This window comes from Martes martes (assembly GCF_963455335.1).
Source record: "Martes martes genome assembly, chromosome: 13".
In the NCBI taxonomy this organism is placed as follows: domain Eukaryota; kingdom Metazoa; phylum Chordata; class Mammalia; order Carnivora; family Mustelidae; genus Martes; species Martes martes.
The window spans coordinates 64,582,218-64,605,595 of NC_137901.1; the positions used below are offsets into that span (position 1 = coordinate 64,582,218).

The 23,378-nt window shown below is 50.9% G+C and overlaps 2 protein-coding genes across 4 annotated transcripts; both read left to right on the forward strand.

Moving 5' to 3' along the window:
- Positions 1 to 7,531: 7,531 nt before the first annotated feature.
- On the forward strand, positions 7,532 to 10,738 carry LOC308354071 (glutathione S-transferase theta-1-like). Of its 2 annotated transcripts, none has more exons than XM_080821322.1 (5): positions 7,532 to 8,724; positions 8,809 to 8,896; positions 9,771 to 9,921; positions 10,208 to 10,384; positions 10,480 to 10,738. In XM_080821322.1, the coding sequence occupies exons 1-5, from the start codon at positions 8,613 to 8,615 to the stop codon at positions 10,678 to 10,680; spliced, it is 729 nt and encodes a 242-aa protein (XP_080677448.1). In that variant the 5' UTR covers positions 7,532 to 8,612; the 3' UTR covers positions 10,681 to 10,738. The 2 variants fall into 2 exon arrangements, with proteins under 2 accessions (XP_080677448.1, XP_080677447.1); XM_080821321.1 differs by having other exon boundaries at positions 8,290 to 8,724; positions 10,463 to 10,738.
- On the forward strand, positions 10,671 to 22,349 carry LOC308354073 (glutathione S-transferase theta-4; the record flags this gene model as incomplete). Of its 2 annotated transcripts, none has more annotated exons than XM_080821326.1 (5): positions 10,671 to 10,769; positions 13,801 to 13,875; positions 19,943 to 20,093; positions 20,641 to 20,817; positions 22,037 to 22,349. In XM_080821326.1, 5 exons carry the CDS (start codon positions 10,723 to 10,725, stop codon positions 22,232 to 22,234), a joined length of 648 nt encoding a protein of 215 aa, XP_080677452.1. In that variant the 3' UTR covers positions 22,235 to 22,349. The 2 variants fall into 2 exon arrangements, with proteins under 2 accessions (XP_080677452.1, XP_080677453.1); XM_080821327.1 differs by lacking the exon at positions 10,671 to 10,769 and adding an exon at positions 11,543 to 11,654 and having other exon boundaries at positions 13,788 to 13,875.
- Positions 22,350 to 23,378: the final 1,029 nt, after the last annotated feature.

The window sequence follows — 23,378 nt, forward strand, 5'->3', positions numbered from 1 at the left end:
GGCACAGTGGTTCACGAAATGCTTTACCGTGACGTGGCCACACATTCCAGCTAATGGACCAGTAATCTGTGACTATTACTGCCAGTGCCCTTGTGGGTCACTGCTGAGTACGGCTGTGGGACACTCCCATAAATGGCATTGCTGGCTAAAGGAGTCATGTGTCTTTTTTTGGGTGGGTGGGTGGGGGAGTTTGGAGGGAAATGGAAAGATTTTAAAAAAAAAGATTTTATTTATTTATTTGACAGACAGATCCCAAGTAGGCAGAGAGCCAAGCAGAGGGGGCGGGGGAAGCAGGCTCCCTGCTGAGCAGAGAGCCTGATGCGGGGCTTGATCCCAGGACCCTGAGACCATGACCTGAGCCAAAGGCAGAGGCTTAACCCACTGAGCTACCCAGGTGCCCCAAAATGGAATGATTTTTATTTAAAAAAATATTTATTTATTAAAGTTGTTTTTTTTTAACTTTTTTTAAAGAGATTTTATTTATTTATTTGACAGAGAGCGACACAGCGAGAAAGGAACACAAGCAGAGGGAGTAGGAGAGGGAGAAGCAGGCTTCCCCGTGGAGCAGGGAGCCCGATGTGGGGCTCAATCCCAGGACCCTGGGATTATGACTTGAGCCGAAGGCAGACGCCTAGCAACTGAGCTACCCAGGCGCCCCACTGCTTTTTTTTTTTTTTTTTTTAAGATTTTATTTATTTGACAGACAGAGATCACAAGTAGGCAGAGGCAGGCACAGAGAGAGGAAGGGAAGCAGGCTCCCTGCTGAGCAGAAAGTCCAATGCAGGGCTCGATTCCAGGGCCCTGGGATCATGACCTGAGCTGAAGGCAGAGGCTTTAACCCACTGAGCCACCCAGGGGACCCTGTTTTGTGTTTTTTTAGTGGACACATGATGTTATACCAGTTTCAGGCGGACAGTGTAGTGATTCTACAGCTGTACACATCATGCTAGGCTCACGAATGTAGCCACCACCTGTCATCACACGATGTGATCACAATATTATGGACTGTATTCCCTATGCCGGGCCTTTCATCCCCGTGCGGTTTTCATTCTGTGACTGGAAGCCTGTACCTTACTTCCCTTTGCCCATTTTGCCCACCCCCTATCTCCCTTTTCCTCTGGCAGCCATCAGTTTGTCTTCTGCCTTTGAAGGTCTGATTCTGCCATCACATGCCCTTTTTGCTGGCTATCACCACACTGCTGTCTGTGGAGGTTGTCCTAGCCCTCATGGATTGTTTTTGTTAGTAAGCTCTGGACGCTGAACCAAGATACCACAGAGTGGGGTGGGGGCGCCAGGGAGCTTAAAAAAATAAATTTATTTTCTTGCAGTTCTGGAGTCTGGAAGTCCAAGATCAAGGTGTTGGCAAGGTCGGTTTCTCCCAAGGCCTCTCTCCTGGGCTTGTAGTTGGCCACCTTCTCCCTGTGTCCTCCTGTGGTCTTTTCCCTGTGCATGTGAGACACTTCTGTGTCTCTCTGTGGGTCCTAATCTCTCTTATAAGGACACCGGTCAGATTGGATTAGGGCCCACTGGGGGTTAGGACTTCGACACAGGAGTGCGGGGGAGGACACACTTGAGCTTATAACGTGACATGCACGCGTGTGCTCTGTCCTGAAAAACTTGACTGTGGCAGGTGGATGGGGGCGGAGTGGATTCTTACGCTAGTTTTCCTCGGGGTTTACATTTTTTAAATAAAACTGGGCACTTTTCAAGTGTTCAGATCCATTGTCATTTCTTCTCCTGTGACCTTTTTGTGTCATTTGTGAAGGGCCCTCATACCTAAGAATGGTGTCTGGGATACAGATGGATATGCCCCTTTGAGCCCTCCGCCCTAATTGAGGCTTTCACTGGTACAGTCTCGAAGGCCCCTGACCTCACCCAGCTGGCTTTTGTGAGATGTGCGTTCTGGGGGCCATGCCAGGCCACAATCCCGCCACCTCAACCTTTTGCGCTCTTCTTTTGTAGCCCCGTGTCTTGAGTTGTTGAACACATGCCCACCAAAGCCCGCTCCTCTTTTCCTTTCTTCCTGCTTGTAGGCCTTTCTATTTCACACTAGTGTGACCGAACCCAAGTTCATCTGTCCAACACACAGTGGAGACATCAGTGAGACATAGCGTGTAAAGGCTGCCACGCGAGGATACAGGGGACAAGCCTCAAACATTCCCTAGTGTCGTTGAGGATGTGGAGAAAAGGGAACCCTCGTGCACTGTCGGTGGGGAATGCAAACTGGTGCAGCCATTCTGCAAAAGAGCATGGAGGTTCCTCAAAAAGTTAAACATGGAAACAGCGTATGGTCAAGTTATTCCATTACTGGATATTTACACAAAGAATATCAAAACATTAATTCAAAAAGATATATATAATCCTGGGGGCCTGAGTGGCTCAGTGGGTTAAGCCTCTGCCTTTGGCTCAGGTCATGATCTCAGGGTCCTGGGATGGAGTCCCGCATCAGGCTCTCTGCTTAGCAGGGAGCCTGCTTCCCCATCTCTCTCTGCCTGCCTCTCTGCCTACTTGTGATCTCTGTCTGTCGAATAAATAAATAAAATCTAAAAAAAAAAAAAGATATATGTAATCCTATGTTTATTGCAGCATTATTTACAACAACCAATTGATGGAAGCAGCGCAAGTGTCCATTGATAGATGAATGAATAAAGATATGTGTATGTATGTATAACAGAATATTATGCAGCCATGAAAATAAACGAAATCTTGCCATTTGCAAAGACATAGATGGAGTCATACAGCATTATGCTAAATGAAATGTCAGTGAGAGAAAGACAAATACTGTATGATTTCACTCATAGATGGAATTTAAGAAACAAAACAAATGAACAAAGGAAAAAAAAAAACCCAGACTCTTAACTATAGAGAACAAACTGGTGGTCACACAGGGTAGGTGGGTGGGGGGATGGGTGAAATAGAGGATGGAGATAGAGAGTACGCTTACCAGGATGAGCACTGACAAATGTATGGAATTGCTGAATCACTATATTGTACCCCTGAGACTAATATAATACTGTCTGTTAGCTATCTTGGAATTAAAATTACTCTAAGCGATTAAAAAAAATAAAATAGGGACGCCTGGGTGGCTCAGTTTGTTAAGCATCCAACACTTGATTTCAGCTCAGGTCATGATCTCAGGGTGGTGAGATTGAGCCCCCAGTCGGGCTCCACACTCAGTGGGGAGTCTGCTTGAGATTCTCTCTCTGCCCTCCTCCCAGCTCATGCATACACTTTTTCTATCAAATAAATAAATAAATCTAAAATAAGATAAAAGTACACACACACACACACACACACACACACACACACACACCCCTGCCTACCTGAAGGGGTAGAGTCAGGGATTTTGAAAGGCCAGCAAGGGACACCTGGGTGGCTCAGGCAGTTAAGGGTCTGCCTTTGGCTCAGGTCATGGTCCCAGGGTCCTGGAATCAAGTTCCCTCAATGGGGAGCCTGCTTCTCCATTGGCATGCTGCTCCCCCTGCTTGTGAGCATGCTCTCTTCCTCTTACAAATAAAATCTAAAAAAAAAAAAAAAAGTTCTTAAAAAATAAATAAATAAAGTCCAGCAAAAGAGGGTCTGGGTAAAGGGGGGAAGAGTCATGTGACTCAAGATCAGCACCAGGAATTTTGCTGAGTGTGGGAGGGTCAATTTCATTTTGTTGTGCTCAAAGAGGAAGTCAGTGGTCCTGGATTCTGCTGGCTTCTTTATGAAAGCTTGAGCTCCTGCAAAACAACTAAATTAACATTTGGTGGGGCACCTGGGTGACTCAGTGGGTTAAGCCTCTGTTTTAGGCTCAGGTCATGATCTCAGGGTCCTGGGATGAGCCCACATCGGGCTTTCTGCTCAGCAGGCAGCCTGCTTCCCCCTTTCTCTCTCTGCCTACTTGTGATCTCTGTCTTTCAAATAAATAAACAAAAAAAAAATCTAAAAAAATTTTTTAAAATTAACATTTGGTTATCACTTGTCAAGTGTGAATGTTATTTTACAGAAACAAGGGGACAGAGGATAAGCAAATTTGGGGGAAAAAGTTGAGCTGCATTTCCTGCCCTGTCAACTCTTTGGTGACAGGTTTCACTAGCATCCTAGTGGGGTCTAGGGAGGGAAGAACATAGCATCTTTGGGGCACCTGGGTGGCTCAGTTGTTAAATGTCTGTCTTCAGCTCAGGTCATGGGCCCAGATCAAGGGCCCAAGGTCCCGGGATCGAGCCCCCATATTGGGCTCCGGCTCTGCAGGAAGCCTGCTTCCCCCTCTTCCTCTTCCCCTGCTTGTGTTCCCTCTTCTGCTGTGTCTCTCTCTCTGTCAAATTTAAAAAAAAAAAAAAAAACTTGAAAAGAAAAATAAAACATAGCATCTTTAATCATCACAAAGACTACACCCTGGTTTTTTTTTGGTTGTTGTTGCCTTTTTTTTTTTTTTTTGGATTTTATTTATTTGACAGAGAGAGAGACAGAGAGCACAAGCAAGGGGAGTAGCAAGCAGAGTGAGAGGGAAAAACAGGCTCCCCGCTGAGCAAAGAGCCCCACTTGGGGCCCAATTTAAGGACCCCGAGACCATGGCCACCCAGGCACCCCATACCCTGTTTTACAATCAAGGGTTTCTCATCACCGACCACGTGCCTGAACACAAAACTTAGGAAATTGAACTTACGTAACAGAAACAGCACAGGTCAAAGCACATGACACTTTCAAGTTTCTCAGAGTTCCTTTTGCCAATGTTTGTTTTTTTGTCTAGTGATCTGTTTTCTCAGGAGAGGTCCAGGGTTCCCAGTTTCTCAGGACACCCCGCGGGAGGCCACGTGGCTTATGTGGCTGCTGTTCTTGGATGTGACAGTAGATGGCACTGCCAACCAATAAATGGGGTCCTTAACCTTGGCCTCGGAGCTCATGGTTCCCTGGGCCTTCCTACCAGGGTTCTACCCATCCTGTGTCATTCCCAGCTTGAGCCCTGAGCTGCTCCCATGTCGCATCTGTTCTGCCCTGAGGGTCCCTGGTGGGTGTCTTCCCTCTTTGATCCTGTTCCTGTGGCCTCCCTTTCAGAGATTCCTCCAATTTGCTTGTTTTCCTGGACCTTTTCCATCTTCCCTCATAGGGTTGGGAGTAGAGACATCCTGTGCCTTTTAGACCCACACCAGCTACTTTTTTGTTCACAATTGGTTGGTTTGCTTTCAAAAGGCACTGCAATAAAATAGGAGATGTAAGTGCACAGTAAACACTCAATGTGAGTTCAGTGTAGGTGACAGTTATGTCCTGGAGGGTGGGCCACTGCTGAACTAGCCACACTGGGCACCATCAAAGGAGGGGGCTAGTGGGATCCTCAGGTCTCCTGTTTCTGGAGGAGAGACAGAAGAGGCTCCTGGAAATGACCTTGAATCCCGAACTGGTCTTGGCAGAGGGAAGGGCATGAGCTAATGCTGAAAGAAGGAAGGTCAGGTGTGTTTGGGACTCTCCAGCAGCTGGGCATGGTGAGGGGCATGCTGGCAGGCCAAGGTCATGGTGGCAAAATGAGCACAGACAGGCTCTCGAGCCATGCTGAGGGCTGGCTGTTAGTTCCCAGGACTACTGTTGCTCAGGTATGTGATCGGCCAGGGGCATGGCCTGACCGCTAGATGGTGGAGTGGGGTGTGGAGAGCTGGGTGGAGGACAGCATGAAGGGGAATCATTCAATGGCAGAGAATTCTTCTACTAGAGGCCTGCAGGCTTCTGAGGTTTGTGGGAATGGCTCAGCAGGAGCAAATGGGGGCTTTCCGGGGGGGGGAGAGGGCTGTGTTGGGACCCACAGCCCCATCTCCAAGGTCCTGGCACAGGCTGTTAATCCCTCTGGTGGACCCCACTAAGAGGGTTGGGAGACAGAAGAAAGACCCCTCTCTGGTCCCCTAGCCTATTCTCCCTCCACTGCTTTTTGTCTGTCTCTGAGACTCACTCCCCATTGGCTGGGTGAATAAATGAGTAAATGAACAAAGGGAAGAGTTCCTAGCTGCCCTTGTCCCTCTCTCCATCTCCGCATCTTGCTTCCAGGTTACTCTCTTTGTCACGCTTCTCGCGGCTCTTCCGTGTACCACATGGCTGGGGCTCTTGTCCAATATGGTAAAGCCAGCTGGGATTCTCTGTGCAGGGTTGGGTTACAGGTCTTGGATACTGGACTCCCTGACGGCTCTGGGCATGTTGGGTCTGAGCCCAGCCTCCCATCGACAGCCTGGCTGGGCCTGCGTGGCTTCGCTCCCTCCTGTCTGGGCTCCAGGATGGCCGGCTGTGGACAGGCAGGCTCCTGGGGCTGCCCAGTCCTGGTTCTCCCTCTCCACTGGGTGAGAGTCTGAGCCAGCTGTGCTCCTTCTGCAGCTGGTGGCTTCCAGACCTTTCCCTTGGGAAGGACCATGGGCCTCAGCAGGAGTCAGCTTTGTGCCTGTTCCCTGTCCCTCCTTCCCAGAAAGTCCTGCCACAACCCTGGACCCTGCCTGATCCAATCAGAGTGGCCCAGGAGTACAGGGTCTTCACTGGCTGGGCTGAATCATGAACTGTCCTTGAAACCAAGGGTGGGGACAGTCCTCCCCAAGTCACATGTCCTACAAGTACTTGTGTTTGTGGACGGTGGATTTTGTCCCTAACAGTCCTGCCTGGCAGACTTCAGTTCCTGTAAAAACAGTGGGGAACATTACAGTTGCCTTGCATGGGTCAAGAAAGTCAGGAAGTAGCTCTGACTTTCCAAGGTCCCAGAATGGGGCGGGGGCAGCTTCCTGGGAGGCCCTGGCTCAGTCCCCAGGGGGCTGTTCCAGCTGTCACCTGCTCCATGACCCACCACGCCAGCATGGGCCAGCGTGGATGCTAGGCCCCAGCTCCCAACCTACCCACGGCTCACAGAGGTGCTGCCCCAGAGCTCACCCCTCAGCATCTCAAGACTTGGGTTCTGACCCAAGACTTGGGTTCTGACAGAAAAGAAGTGTACAGGACAGTCCAGGAGGAAGGGAGAAAAATGGACAAGGCTGGGAGCATGGCTACACTGGGTGGGGGGATGCAACCTGGCTGAGGGTACTTGGGCTGTGGGAGGGAGTTGCACAGGGGAGTGTGGGATCTGACAGGGACTCGAGAAATCCCTGTGGATTAGGACAGAGGGCCTTTGGTGGAGGTAGAGAGGCTGGGTAGGAAGCTGGTGGAGTTGGAGGGATCGGGTCTGGGTAAGGAGGAGGGAAGACTCCAGGGGGCTGGCCGGAGCCTCAGGGGGTGGGGGTGCTGCACCTGAGGTGGGGGGCACCAGAGGTGGATGGCCAGGAGAGGGATGCCTTGAGGTGCTTGGGTGGTGCAGTTGTTTAAACGTCTATCTCTTGGTTTTGGCTTGGGTCCTGCTCTCATGGGTGGTGGAATGGAGGCCTGAGTTGGGCCTCTGAGCTCAGCAGGAGTCTGCTTGGATACTCTCTCCCTGTGGCCTTTTCCCCACTTGTGTGCTCACATGCTCTCTCTCTCTCTCTCTCTCTCTCTCTCACAAATAAATAAATAAATAGAGATGTCTTTACCAAGTCAGCATGTCAGGACAGTTACTCAGACTGGAGAGAGGAGAGGACTGGGCTGGGGGTGGGGGTCGTGTCATATGAGTGTGTGTGTGTGTGTGTGAGAGAGAGAGAGAGAGACAGAGAGACAGAGAGACTCTGTGTGTGACTGTGTGAGAGCATGTGACTACGTGTGTGACTGCGTGTGAATATGTGTGTATGTGTGTGTGACTGTGTGATTGTGTGACTATGTATGTGTGAGTGTGTGACTATATAAATCTGTGTGTTTGTGAGTGTGTGACTTTGTGTGACTGTGGGTGTCTGTGTGTGTGTGTGTGTGTGTGTCAGGGTGTGACTTTGTGTGTGGGACTCTGTGTGACTGTGTGAGTTTGTGACTGTGTATGAATCTGTGTTAGTGAGTACATGACTGTGTGCATGTGTGAAGTGATTGTGTATGTTACTATGTGTGATTGAGAGTGTGATTGTGTACATGTGTGTGACTGTGTGTAAATTTGTGAGTGCGTGACTCTGTGTGTGTGAGTCTGTGTGCATGTGAGTCTGTGTGTGTGTGTGAGTGTGTGACTCTGTGTGTGGGACTCTGTGTGTGACTGTGTGAGTTTGTGACTGTGTGTGAATCTGTCTGTGAGTGCATGACTCTGTGTGTGTGTGTGTGTGTGTGTGTGTGAATCCCAGGAGCCTGTGGGAGGAAAGACACAAAAGGCCTTAAAGACCAATCATGTGTGTCTGCTGCCAGGGAGCCTCCCACCTCAGCTAGGATTGTGAAAGCTGCCCTGGCTGCCAGGAAGCCGAGATAAGGGGGTGGCCCAGCCAGAGGGAAGAGATGGCTGTGGGGGTGTCCAGGCTTTTGTAACACCCTGGGAAGGAGGAGAAGGGCCAGGCTGGGGACCCTGCTGTGGAAAACCAGCAACCAGTCTCTAATAGCCCACCCCACCTCCATTCCACAGAGGCCAGGAGGTGTGGAGGCTTGGCGAGGCGCCCAGCAAGTACCTCAGAGGAAGTAGGTTTCAGGGAGGGGAACATATTTCTTCAGGCCCCATTTTGGAGGGGCCAAACAAACCCTCAGAGGCCGAACTGAGTAGAGGGAAGGTGAAGACAGTGGGAGGCGCAGCCATGCCCCTGGAGCTGTTCCTGGACCTGTACTCACCCCCCTGCCGTGCCATCTACATTTTTGCCCGGAAGAATGGCATTCCCTTTGAGCTGCGGCCTGTGGAGCTAGGACGGGGTGAGCCTTGACCAGGCTGGGCTCCATGGAGGGGTTGTCCAGGGGCGAGAACTTGATGAGCTACTCATCCTCTCCACCCCTCAGGGGAGCACCTGAAGCCTGAATTCCTGAAGGTGAACCCCCTGGGGAAGGTACCTGCCCTCAAAGATGGGGACTTCCTGCTGGCGGAGAGGTAATGGGGTTCTGGGGGTCCTGAGGTCTGAGGAGGCTCTTCTGGGTTGGGGGAGGTGGAGGGAGGAAGGCAGAAAACTGATGACCCCTCTCTGGGAGATTTTTCCAAACTGGTGTAGTTCCCTCCCCCACTTCTGGCTCACCCAGCTTGGAGGCAAGGGCTGGACTAGGGGGCTGCTTTGGGCCTAAAGCTGGTAGCTTCAGCCTGGGAAAAAGGGGCATAGGTCACTCAGTCAGGCCTGGACCACCTGGAGCCAGCTGAGGAAGATCGGAGCTTGAGGTCAGCCCTCCCCGAATGTCCCAAGCCCAGCCTCTCAGTCCCAGGAGCCAGAAGGCAGGTAGCCCCAGATCAGCACTGGGCTCTGAATCCCAGTTCCCTACGTCCTCGCTCTCTGCTGCGGACAGATCACAGAACTTCGTGTCCCCTGTGTCTCCTCTGTAAAATGGGCAAGTAATGTGACCCTCCCCCAGGATTTGCCTGAGAATAGAAACTGGTCCCCAAGTACTAGGAGACCAGAGGGGATCAAGAAAGGGGTTCTGGGGAGCACTGGCTTGGGAGGGAGCTGGGAGACCCCTCGGGCAGGCCATCCACGACAGGTCTGCCTGCCTCCCATTCAGTAGGACTCTGACACCAGAGAGCGGGGCCTGGAGGCAGAGGGCTCTCCCTAGAAGGGAGAGGAGTTGGAAATGTGGGCCCCTGGGGAAGCACTTGAGGAATGGAGAAGTTTGGTGGGGAGAAGATGACCGTTGCTGGGGATGTGGGAATCGGGGCGTCCTCCCCTGGAGGCGGCATTGGGAGAGAGATCCAGCCGGATCATCCTGTTTGCTGCCCAGTGCTGAGGGCTGGGGAAATCTCCGACGCCCCTTGTTTGTAGCGTGGCCATCCTCTTATACTTGAACCGCAAGTACCAGGCGGAGGCCCATTGGTACCCCACAGAGCTGCAGGCCTGCGCACGCGTGGACGAGTACCTGGCATGGCAGCACACCGCCATCCAGCTGCCGGCCACCAACGTCTACCTGTGTAAGGTGAGACTCCCTGCCCTAGTGTGCAGGCTTGGGTGGGAGCCGGAGACACCCCCCATCCCGCCCCCATGCTGGAAAGAACCCGTTGGCCTATATACAGCCTCTCATCCCCTGTCCCAGGTAGACATCTGTAATCTGTCACAGCACTCCTTCCCCGGAGTCTGAATGACACCTCAGAATCCTTCTGGATACAGTGCCCACCAGGGGGGGTATCACTGATGGATGGGGGCCAGGAGGGGTGGCCAGGTGGCTGAGGATGTTTGAATTGCCTCGATTCTCCCCCGCCCAGTCCCTCCTGCCCCATTTTTCGGGGCAGCCTGTGGACCCCGTGCGGCTAGACCGGCTGTTGGAGAAGCTGAAGCCAGCTCTGAGGCACTTGGATCAGGAGGTCCTGGCCACCAAGCCCTTCCTGGCCACCGAGCAGCTCTCCCTGGCAGATTTGATGGCATTCACAGAGCTAATGCAGGTGAGCTTCTCTTGCCTGCTTGCCTTCTGGGGTGGGGGTGGGTGGACTCTGGGCCCAGCGCTGAGTTCCCTGCTCCAGCTGCCTTGTCTCCCCAGCCCACTGCTGTCGGCTGTGACATCTTCCAAGACTGGCCCCGGCTGGCAGCGTGGCGAGCCCGAGTGGAGGCTGCTCTGGGTCCTGAGCTTGTCCAGGATGCCCACAGGCTTGTGCTGCAGCCTCGGGACCCCCGAGATGCCCAGCGGGATCCCAAGCTGGCCCAGGAGCTGGTGCAGAGACTGCTGGAGCGGCTCAGCTGAGAAGGGAGTGGCCAGGCCTGCTCTCTCCTGCCCACAATAAACATGCTGTGTGCCCTCCGCTTGTCTCTAGCCTCACTCGGCCTTAGGAGGTGGGTTCTCCCTGCTTCTGAGCAGAATCTAGAGGGACAAGAGATGTCCCACGATGACACAGCCTCAAGTGACAACACTCAGGCCTCTCCATCTGGGTCCAATTACCTTCTTGAGTTGCCAGGTGCTGAGTTCCCCTGGCCACTGCCAGTCCCAAGCCATGCCTGAAGTTTCTGGGCTTCTCTGCCTGGCTGGTTGACCCCTGACACCCCTGTGACGTTGTCCCTGGGGCCCTGACTGCTTGCCAGGGTTCTGTTTCTTTTCCTCCCCACACTTTTCTACCTGCAGTTCAGGCTAGGCTGACCTATGCATACCCCCGATCGTGCTTCTGAAACCCTCCGTGGTTCGTTCTCATTGCCCTGTTCTCATTCTGGACTCTACAGAACCCCTTGGGTCGTGTTCTGCAATGAAGTTCTGACCCTGAGAATTCCCATGTGTAAGTCCTTCTCAGAAATGGGCCACATGCACACACATGCACCGAGAGGGAGGGGAAGGGCAGGGCTGCAGGTGGCCCCCGCCTTCTGCCCCTGAGCGGGGGCCTCTACCTAGTCTACCCCTGAGTTTCCCCAGAATCCTTGCTGCTGTGAGAATTCCGGGATTCCTGGCCTCATGACAACACCAAGTGAAACAATAAGTTCCAGAACACGGTGTCCTGGGCCTGAGTTGGAGACCGCTGAAGGGTACAGGGCCAAGGCCAAGGGCTCAGGCTACATATAGGCTCAGATTCAGAGCCTGGTAGCTGTGGCTGGTGGGGGTGTCCACCGTGTGGCTCGGCATGGGCCTGGAGCTCTATCTGGACCTGCTGTCAGCATCTTGCCGTGCTGTCTATATCTTTGCTAGGAAAAACAGCATCCCCTTCGACTTCCAGTTTGTGGATCTGCTAAAGGGTAGGCACCCCCTGCTCCAGGGCATATGTCTGACCCTGAGGGCAGCAGGCACAAGGTTAGGGTGTCTCTAAGCTGAGACACAGAGGATACTCCACCCATCAGAGTCCCCAGGGGAAGAAACGTTTCCCAAGGGAATTGTAGGCTGTCCATCTTCCCTCACTTTCTCCCCTGCTATGACCAACAGGCTCTTCTAAGGTCAAAGGGGAAGGGAGAGCTGCTGAGTGTCCCCCAGTCTCCCATCCAGTGCCCTTGGCTTTTCCTTGTGGGAGGGTAGCCTCTTCTTAGCTGCAGCACCTCTGATCAGTTGGCAAAGGCTGCCAAAATGTGTGGTCATTCAAATCTGAGTCAAGGCTCCTGCTTCAGTTCACACCTATCCTCCCCACCGTGTTCACACCTGCTCAAGGTGACACAGACCTTGAGTGGTACGCAGGCCGCTGGTCTCCAACACTATTCCAAGCACAGAAGGCATTCTTAAGAGCTCAGGTTGCCGAGGCAGAAGTCTCTAGAACACAGAGGAGAACAGGCGCTCTGAAATGAGGTGTGAGTCGAGCCCTAGAAGTGTTTCCAGCCACAGGCAGCTAGCTGTGGAAGGGTTAAAACTCCGGATAGATTGGGACGCCTGGCTGGCTCAGCTGGTAGAGTGTGTGGACTTTTGAGCTTGGAGTGGTGAGTTCAGGCTCATGTTGAGCAGAGAGCTTACTTTAAAAAAAACAAAACAAGAAAAAAAAAACCGAGTTCAAGTTCATGTGAGCAGAGCTTACCTTTTTTTTTAAAGATTTTATTTATTTGGGAGAGAACGAGCACTCAAAAGAGCAAGAGCATGGGGTGGGGGAAGGGCAGAGGAAGAGGGAGAGGCAGACTCCCTGCTGGGCAGAGGGCCCAATGGAGGACTCAATCCCAGGACCTTGGGATCATGACCTCAGCCTAAGGCAGACACTTAATGAATGAGTCACTCAGGCGCCTGGAGCAGAATGTACTTAAAACAAAACGAAAACCAAAACAACGTTCCTCAAAAAGTTAAAAATAGAGCTACCCTACCACCCAGCAATTGCACTACTAGGTATTTACCCCAAAGATATAAATGTCATGATCCGAAGAGGCACCTGCACCCCAATGTTTATAGCAGCAATGTCCACAAGAGTCAAACTATAGAAAGAGCCCAGATGTCCATTGATAGATGAATGGATAAAGGAGATGTGGTACACACACACACACACACACACACACACACACACACACACAGAGGAATACTTCTCAGCCATCAAAAAGATAATATCTTGCTGTTTACAATGACATGGTTGGAACTAGAGGGTATTAAGCTTAGCGAAATAAGTCAGTCAGAGAAAGACAATTATATGATCTCACTCATATGTGGACTTTAAGAAACAAAATGGAGGATCATAGGGGAAGGGAGGGAAAAATAAAACAGGATGAAATCAGAGAGGGAGAAAAACCATAACAGATTCTTAATCATAGGAAACAGAGTGTTGCTGGAGGGGAGGGGATGGGGGGATGGGGTAACTGGGTGATGGGCATTAAGGAGGGCATGATGTAACGTCACTGTGTATTACATAAGACTGATGAAACACTGACCTCTACCTCTGAAACTAATAATACATTATATGTTAATCAATTGAATTTAAATTTTAAAAATGTTTAAAAACAAAGTAGCGACCTTGGAAAAAAATGCCAAAACACAACAACAAAACAAAACTCCTCAGAGACTGATTGCCTATGAGAGGCTCCCTTTTGGATTCCAGCCGTATGCTGGGGCCCGGGGCTCCTGGCTGCCCTGCGCCTTTTAGAGGGGGCTGTAGAGGGTGGGATCCAGGCTCCTAGGGCTTCTGCTGTTTCCTGGGCTGTGGCTTCAGGCCCAGAGTTGGGAGTAGGGGCTGGAGGTCCCCAACTTCTGTGAGCCAACAGATGGTCCTGGTCACTGAACCTGGGATCCAGCAGGAGACTTGATCCTAATCCCTGTTCAGCCTCTGATTTGCCCTTCGACTTGAAGTGAGCCATGGTACTCCTCTGGGTTTGCTTCCCCTTCTAGAGAGAATTTCTGCCTCTGGGAGACCTGGTTCTCTCTTCCCTGGGGTCCCGGTGCCCTCAGACCTTTACCTTTCTTGCCGCTCTCAGGTCACCACCACAGTAAGGAATACATAGTGATCAACCCCTTAAAGAAGCTACCCAGCCTCAAAGATGGAAAATTTGTCTTATCTGAAAGGTAAGTCTTTACCTTTTGGGGGCCCGCACCCCACCATCTGTCTCTGCTCCTCCCAGAGATCCATGCAGAGCTGACCTGCTAGTGCTTATTTTTTATTGACCGTGAACAATTTTATATGTACACCAAAGTAGAATGAGTACCAAATAATGAGGAGTATAGCAACCTCAGCATGACACCCATCACCCCATTCCAACAGTGGTCCACTCGGGGAGCCCATTTTTTCATCACCTGTAACCCCTTCTATTCCCCTGCCTGCCAACCACCCCATCATTTCATCCATAAATGCTTAGGAATACACTTTTAAGAGATAAGGGCTCTTAAAAAAAAAAAAAAAGAGCATCAGGGGGTGTCTGGGTGGCTCAGTTAAGCGTCTGCCTCTTGGTTTCGGCTCAGGTCATGGTCTCAAGGTTGTGAGACTGAGCCCTACCTTGAGCTCTGTGCTGGGTATGGAGCCTGCTTGGGATTCTCTCTCTCCCTTTCCCTCTGCCCCCCACCGCGCACGTGTGCGCACTCTCTGTCTCAAATAAATAAATCTTAAAAAAAAAAAAGAGGGAACCTGGGTGGCTCAGTGGGTTAAAGCCTCTGCTTTCGGCTCGGGTCGTGATCCCAGGGTCCTAGGATCGAGTCCCGCATCGGGCTCCCTGCTCAGCGGGGAGCCTGCTTCCTCCTCTCTCTCTCTGCCTGCCTGCCTACTTGTGATCTCTGTCAAATAAATAAATAAAGTCTTTAAAATTAAAAAAAAAGAAAAAAAAGAAAAAAGCATCAATACCATGATGGCACCTTGTAAAATTAATAATAATCCCTGGATTTTAACTAATATCCTATTTGTATTCGAAAGTCTCTGATTATCTCACAGAGAGTTTCTTTGTAGCTTGTGCATTTGAATCTGGCTCAGAAAAAGCTGCCACATATTGTAGCTGTTGATGTGCCTCCTGGGTCCCTTTTCATCTACAGCCCCCTCCATGACCCACGTTTTTGCCTTTGCATATTTTTTTTTTTTAAAGGCTGAGCAGGGTGCCTGATGTGGGTCTTGATCCCAGGACTCTGAGATCATGACCAGAGCTGGAGGCAGACACTTAACCGACTGAGCCTGCCAGGCACCTCTTGCCTTTACATTTTTGTCGTGGTTGAAGAAACTGAGTTCTTTGTCCTGTGGAGTTTCCCACAGTCTGAGTTTTGCTGATCAGATTCTCATGGTGTCATGTTTACATGGTTTTCTCTTCCTTTCATTTCCTGTAAACTGGTCATTGGAAGTAGAAGTTTGGTAAGATTCTGGGTTGACTGCTTCTGAGATGGTGTCATAAGTTTAAGGTACATCTTCCAAGTGAACACAGGATCTGGCGGGGGGTGGGGCCCAGGGCTTGGATTATTTTCCTAGGGCTGCTGTCACAAATTACCACTGACTGAATGACTTAGAACAATGGAAATTGTATTTTCTTTCTTTCTTTCTTTCTTTTTTTTTTACAGTTCCGGATATTAGAAGTGAAAATTGAGGTGTTGGTAGGGCCATGCTGGGGAGTTGGGGGAAGCTTTGTTGCAGGCCTCTGTCTTAGCTCTGGTAGCCTCAGGCATTCCTGGCTGGGAGACTGCCATCTTGCCTTCCACCTGTGTGTGTCTCTGTGTCCAAATTTCCCCATTTTGTAAGAACATGAGTCATATGGGATTAGAATCTACTCTAAGACCTCATTTTATTTTTACTTTTATATTTTTGAGTAATCTCTACACCCACTGTGGGGCTTGAACTCACAATCCTGAGGCCGAGAGTCACTCGGTCTTCAACTGAGCTAGACAGGCACCCCGCCAGGACCTCATTTTAATTTGACTTCCTCTGTAAAGACCCAGTTTCCAAATCAAGCTACATTCTGAGGTCCTGGATGTTAAGATTTCAACACATCTTTGGGGTACACAATTCAACCCATAACAGTGTGTCCCCTGGGCCCCCCAAATTCATATCCTTCCTATGTACAAAATATAGTCACCTCATCCCAACATCTCCAGAAGTCTTAATTACTCTGGCGTCAACTCTTAGCCCAAAATGCCACCGTCTACATTATCCAAATCAGGGATGGGTGAGATACAGGGGATGATTCATCCTGGGGCCTAGTTCTGCTCTCTGTGAACCTGGGAAGCCAGTTGACAAGTTGTCCTGCTTCTAAAATACAATGGGGAGGGGTGCCTGGCTGGCTCAGTCGGTGGAGCATAAGACACTTGATCTCAGGGTCTTAGTTCAAGCCCTACATTGGGTATTATAGACATTACTTAAAAATAACAATAGAGGGGTGCCTGGGTGGCTCAGTCAGTTAAGCGGCTGCCTTTGGCTCAGGTAATGATCCCAGGGTCCTGGAATCGAGCCCTGCATCAGGCTCCCTGCTCAGTGGAGAGCCTGCTTCTCCTTTTCCCTCTGCCTGCCACTCTGTCTACTTGCGCTATGTCTGTCAAATAAATAAACGTAAAAAATAACAATAGAAAAAAATGCAGTAAGTGTGGGGGACATCCCAGGGTGGATATTCCCATTCCCTAACAGAGAAATAGGAAGGGAAAATAAAAATTTCATGCATCCCAAGCAAGTCTGAAACCTAGCAGGGCAAATTGTTTTACATTTTGAGGCTTGAAAATCATCCTTGTTGGCTCCTTGCTCTGCCCCTTGGGTCTGTTAGGGTGGTGGCTCCACCCTCTGGAACCAGGGAGACCAAGACTCGGCCCCTACCTACGCTGCCCCGATTCGGGTCTGCTGGTGGCTGGACATCCCCACCGTTCCTCACCTCCCTGCCCCTCCAGCCCAGATGGGCAGAATCTCCCCGGCCCATCTCCCTGTACGTCTGTCTGGGGAAGGATCAGCCCCGCCTTCTCAGGTTATCTGATGTTCCCAGGGAAGGACATGCATGGGCCTGCTCTGAGTCACAGTCTTGCCTGTGGTGGTCTGGGACACTGGGACCCCTGAATGCCAGTACCCCCCCGCCCCCCGCCGAGTCCCTGGATTAAAGATGACAGAGCAGGTCCCTGTGAGAGGAGTTGGTGACAGGGTGCTAGGTAGACAAGGCCAGGCACCCACTCAGGGTCATCCCAGGAAATTTGATACCAGCCGGGGGTCTGCCCCCCAAGAGAGGGGGCTCCTCCAGGCACAGCAAGCTCTGGTCTCCGGCAAGAAGAGTTCAAGAATATGCTGGTGGTGGGCCCCACTTGGCCTTGGTGCTCCCAGTGGGGGAGCCAGGAAGGCTGATGTCAAGAACGAGCAGCGGGGGCCCTAGCCTCAAGGTGCAGGATGGAGACACAGAGTGTGTCACTGGGGACTGTGGGCTCGAGCAGAGTGGCACAGGCTACAGACACCCTGGGAGGAACCAGTCAGGACTGGGAGCCACCACTGACAGGTCTGCCCAGAACAGTCATGACCCCAGGATTGGCCCCCTAGGGTGGTATTTCCAGAGGGCACAAAATGGGGAGGGGCTTGAGGCCAGTGAGGCAAGCCTCTGCCTGTCCCTCGGGGGGGGGGGGGCGCGCGGGGACCATCCTCTTGTCTCCACTGCCAATTCACTCTCCTCCCCAGCCCCCCTGGTCTGCCTGGCCAAGGTCACACACTATGCCAGGTGGTCAAGAACAGTGGCGGGGCTTGGGCTGAGGCTCAGGGCCCGACTGCTGGGGTCAAACCCCAGTCCTGTCACTCACGGTCTGTGTGTCTTTGGCAAGTTTGTTGTATCTCTGAGCCTCAGTTTCCTCAAATGTAAGCCTACTGGTGTCCACCTTACAGGGTTGTTGTGAGATCATCTGAGATGATTTAGGATTTCTGTCCTTTCTTATAGAGTTGGTCCTCTGGGGCCTCCCTCCTCCCTCCCGGGCTGTTCCTTCCCTCCCTCTCCCCCCACCCATCTCTGCTCCTTTCTCATCTGCTGACTCTGCACAGGTGGTGGGTATTGAGGGGAGAACAAGGTGGGTGGGGCAGCTCCTTGGACTTTGATGTCTTATCAGACACTCTGGCTCAGGACTCTGTAGGGCCCCAGAGGTCCTAGATACCTCAAATGCCTGTGTCCACCCTGTGTTCCTCCCTTCCTGCCCCCCATCAGCCAAGGCCCCCCCAAATGGTGCCTCCAGTCTGTACCCTCCCCAGACCCCTGTGGTCTCTGCCCATTTCAGAACCCCTCCACCCAGTACCAGAGGGATCTTTCCTTTCTTTTCCTTTTTTTTTTTTTAAAGATTTTATTTATTTGATAGAGAGAGACATAGCGAGAGAGGGAACACTAGCAACGAGAGAGGGAGTGGGAGAGGGAGAAGCAGGCTCTCCACAGAATCAGGAGCCTGATGCGGGCTCGATCCCAGGACCCTGGGATCATGACCTGAGCTGAAGGCAGACGCTTAACGACTGAGCCACCCAGGCGCTTCTTTCTTTCTTTTGAGATATAATTGCCATATAGCATATTATTAGTTTTAGGTGTACAACATCATGACTCGATATATGTATCTATTGTGAAATGATCACCATGGTAAGTTGTAGTTGTCCATCACCACACAGAGTTGTAGATTTTTTCCCCTTGTGATAAGAAATTTTAAGATCTACTCTCTCAGCACCTTTCAAACATACAATACAGTATTATTATTTTTTTAAAAGATTTTATTTATTTATTTATTTGACAGAGAGACACAGCGAGAGAGGGAACACAAGCAGGGGGAGTGGGAGAGGGACAAGCAGGCTTCTCATGGAGCAGGGAGCCCAATGCGGGGCTCGATCCCAGGACGCTGGGATCACAACCTGAGCCGGACGCGGATGCTTAACGACTGAGCCACCCAGGCGCCCCTACAACACAGTATTATTAACTTGGATCACAATTACATCCCTGTGACTTATAGCTGCAAGTCTGAACCTTTTGACTTCCTCCATCCACTTTATCCCCCTGTCCCCCCCACCAATGTGTTCTCTGTATTTATGGCTTTGTTTTTGCTTGTTTGTTTGTTTGTTTTTTTAGATTTCACATATAAATGAGCTCACACTGTGTTTTTCTCTGTGTGACCTATTTCACTTAGCATAACCCCTTAAGTTCCATCCATGTTGTCACAGATGGCAGGATTTCCTCCTTTTCTATGGGTGAATAACATCCCATTGTATATTTACACCACACATTCTCCGTGCATTCATTCATCGATGGACACTTAGGTTGTTTCTGTGTCTTGGTTCTTCTAAATAATGCTGCAGTGAATGTGGGGGTGCAGATATCTTTTTCTTACAGTGTTTCTGTTTCCTTCAGATAAATATCCAGAAATGGAGTTGTTGGATCATACAGTAGTTCTATTTAGGACCTTCCATATTCCATATTGTTTTCCACAACAGCTGCACCAGTTCGCATTCCCACCAACAGTGCAGAAGGGTTCCTTTTTCTCCACAGCCTTGCCAGCACGTGTTATTTTTTGTCCTTTTGACGGTAGCCATTATCAGGGGCATGAGGTGATATCTCATGGTGGTTTTGTCTTACATTTCCCTGCTGATGATTGACATAGAGTATCTTTTCATGTGTCTGTTGGCCATGTGGAGGTCTTCTCTGGAAAAATGTCTCCTCCAGCTCTTTGCCCTTTTTTGGTTGGTTTATTTGTTTTCTTGCTATTGAGTTGTAGGACAGAGAGGTCTTTCTAAAGTTCAAGGTGGATTTTCTCACCCTCCTGCTTACATAACCATAACCTTGAGGATTAAGTCCATATCCTCCTTCATCTCTGAGGGCCTCCCTCGGTGGCCTCATTGTCTCTGACCATTCTTCCCATCCTTCTCCTGGTCACAGTTTTTCCTTTTCTCCAAACTGCTAACTCTTACCCCTGAATTCCTGTACATGTTGTTCTCCATCGAGACTGCCCTTCTCCGATGGATGGTGAACACCATTCACCCTGCTGGCCTTCCTCTTGCACACACTGGCTGGTGGACTGACTGCCTTCCTTGGCATCCTTTGGGCTTATTCTTCCCCTAGAAGAATGTCAGTGCCTAGAGCCCACTTCCGGCTGGAGGTCCTACATCAGACCCAGGCCACACTGGGGTGGGCGTAATGGGATTGGGGAAGGCAAGAGCAGTGCCCCTGGCTTTCCCTTTCTACAGTGTGGCCATCCTTTTCTACCTGTGCCGCAAGTACAGCACACCCTCGCACTGGTACCCACCAGACCTGCACACACGCGCCCGTGTGGATGAGTTCATGGCCTGGCAGCACACTGCCATTCAGCTGCCCATGACCAAGATCCTCTGGATCAAGGTAAGTGGGACCAATGCTAGGGCTGACCACCAGTGAGTTCAAACAAGTCTCCCTCCGCCTTCCTGAGCCTCACTTCCTTGGATCCCTCTCCTGCCTGCCTTACAGAGCTGATGGGAGTGTGGAATGAACCACTGGGTATGAAAAAGTCTTATAAAAACAAAGGGAAGGGCACACAGGAGGGGGTGACATTACTCAAGCTGGGATAGGATTCCAGAAATTTCGTTCCGAATGAGAAAACCTGAGTCCAAGGGCCCATAGAGACCACCAAATCTGAAGATGACCAATAGCCCATATATGTACCCTTACTTCTTATCTCATGCCTGTGACGGACATCACTAACCAATCATAGGATTACTTCCTGCTGGGACCTCAAAATCCCCCTGAACAATGGCCCTATACCAACCAGAGCCACTAAAAGAGGTGAACCTACTTTATGCCCTTGGTTCTGCCCAACATTTCTCCAGCAGACAAGGAGGCTGAAGACCAGAGGGTCAGATGGGAACTAGAGGGCAGCCTCCTCTTCCCTCTCCTCCCCCACCCTGGCCAGATGCTGATTCCAATGATCACAGGAGAGGAGGTTCCAGCCGAGAAGACAGAGCAGATGCTGGCCGAGGTGAAGAACAGCATGCAGCTCTTCGAGGAGAAGTTTCTGCAGGACAAGATGTTCATCACCGGGGACCACATCTCACTGGCTGACCTGGTGGCCCTGGTGGAGATGATGCAGGTGCGGAGTGGGGTAGGTGGGGGCACAGAGCCTGGGCACAGGTGAGACTCCTCTGTAACCACTGGGGCCATAGCTTGAGGATAGGCTGGTAAAGGAGGAGGCATGGAGGACTGTGGGAGTCAGGGCTGGGGTGCCTGGACTCCACCCAGAGGTGACAGGAAGCACAGATTTTGAACCAAGGAAGACCACGATTATCCATGCTTCACAATGATTTTTCAGCATGGGGAGGGGCTGGAGGGCGGGCCCAGGACAGAGGGAAGAATACAGCATCTCTCAGCGAGTCAGCCAGAATCCTGAATGCCTTCTCTTCCCGTTGGACTCTCCAGGATGTGTACAGAGGCCTCTAAAGCATCCTTCCGGCTGAGTGCTTCTTTCCTAGAGCCCTGACTTACAGCTATACAGAGCAGCTCCCACGGCTCTGGTCTGAGGGGCGCCCACTGTGCATTTGGGGGGCATAACATACCTGGGTGTGGGGCATTTATGTGGTCTCTACCTGCAGGGGAGGGTGGCCAGTTCTGACCTAGCTGGTGTGCAGGATGGCCAATTTAGGCCCGGGCTGATGTCTTGAGAGGCCCACATAATCTCTGGCCAGTATGCCACGTGTCCCCTTTAGTCCCTGGCCAGGGTGCAGGGCAGACCATTACCAGGAAAAACCACTTCAGTTTTTCTGTCCCAGGTGGTGCGGTCCCCTACATTTCACATCCTACTCCTTACATTTCACCCGCAGCCACTCCATTTTGGGGCCCCCAAGCTTCTTGGGTGCATGTTTCTTAGACTGCCTGCTGGGTCTCCCATTCCAGGCCCTGTGCCTGATTGCAGAGGAAGGCTCAATGTGGAGGAAAAAACCCTGAATTCTTCCCACCCTCATCTGCGAACAAGGGATTTCCTGGAAGAAGGCAGGACCCATGGAAAGTTTCATGCTGGAGAGGTGGGAGACATCTGGGCCAGGTGTCACCTCAGAGAGGGAGTCAGGAGCCTTGGAGCAAGACCAGTGGCCAAGAACCCTGGAGATTCTGATCTTCCAATGCTCACCCCACATCTATCACATAGCATCTGACCTCTTGCCCAGGCCTGGGGGTGGGGTGGGTCACAGGCTCACTCTTTGTGGGAGGCCGATGGGGAGACCCCCCGAGGCTGTGAGGAGACCCAGGTGGGGCTGGTCACCCCCCTTGCCCTCCTATTCCCGGTTGACCGCTCCTTCCTCTTTGTCTGTCTACAGCCCATGGGAAGCCAGTATAACGTCTTCCTCAGTAGCTCCAAGATAGCTGAGTGGCGCATGAGGGTGGAACTGGCTATTGGCTCTGGCCTCTTCTGGGAGGCCCATGACCGGCTGATGAAGTTGGCAGAGTGGGACTGTTCAACACTGGATCCAATGGTCAAGGAGAAGATCTGCGAGTTGCTGCAGAAGTTCAAGTAGAAGCAGCCCATCCTGCAGGGTCAGCCCTTTTGAGCATCCTCCCTTAGAGGAGGTGTTAAAAACAACTTCATTTCTTGCTGAATAAAGTACTATAACCACCACCATGGCTTCTGAGCCTGGACAGTTGGAGTGAGCACAGGGTATGTATGGTGTGGGGGAGGGTGGCAGTCTTGGGTCCCCCCAGATTCCAAAAATAGATTAAAAACGAAAAGTTAAATACAATTAAGGGCACCCTGCTGGCTCAGTTGGTTGAGCAAGCAAATCTTGATCTCAGGGTCGTGAGTTTGAGCCCCACGTTGGGCATAGAGCTGACTTAAAAAAAAATTGGGGCACCTGGGTGGCTCAGTGAGTTGAGCCTCTGCCTTCGGCGCAGGTCGTGATCCCAGGGTCCTGGGATCGAGCCCCACATCGGGCTCTCTGCTCGGCAGGGAGCCTGCTTCTTCCTCTCTCTCTGCCTGCCTCTCTGCCTGCTTGTGATCTCTCTCTGTCAAATAAATAAATAAAATCTTTAAAAAAAAATCGACTGGGAGCTCTTGGGTTGCTCAGTTAAGCATCCCACTCTTGATTTTGGCTCAGGTCATGATCTCAGGGTTGTGAGTTGAGCCCTGCATCAGGCTCCGCCCTCAGTGCAGAGTCTGCTTGAGATTTTCTCCTCCCTTCCCTCCCCTCCCTCCACACATGTGCATTTGCATTCACACATTCTCTCTCTCTCAAATAAATAAATATATAAATGTTTAAAAAAATCAACTGGATTTAATACAACTTAGAAAATAAATATGATAAAATTATCAATAATAATAGTTGATGAATTCAATACTCTATTCTCAATAATGAATGAAACAAGATAGAAGATTGTGAAGGAAGTAGAAAACTTGAATGATGCTGTAAACCAATGGACCTACTAGATATATACACAGAACACTCCACACAATGACCACAGAATATACAATCTTTTTTTTCTTTTAAATTTTCTTTTTTTTTTAGCAATCTCTACACCCAAAGTGGAGCTCAAACTCACAACCCCAAGGTCAAGAGTTGCATGCTCTTCTGACTGAACCAGCCAGACACCCTGGAATACACATTTTTTCTCAAGTGCGCATGGAGTATTCTCTAGCATAGATCATCTGTCAGGTCACAAAATCAA

Bases quoted from the DNA above. Each gene is read 5' to 3' on its own strand.
- LOC308354071 (XM_080821321.1), top strand. From the start codon at position 8,613: ATGCCCCTGGAGCTGTTCCTGGACCTGTACTCACCCCCCTGCCGTGCC. The intron at 9,922-10,207 runs GTGAGACTCCCT...TCCCCCGCCCAG, and splicing joins CCAACGTCTACCTGTGTAAG to TCCCTCCTGCCCCATTTTTC. The intron at 10,385-10,462 runs GTGAGCTTCTCT...TCCCTGCTCCAG, and splicing joins CATTCACAGAGCTAATGCAG to CTGCCTTGTCTCCCCAGCCC.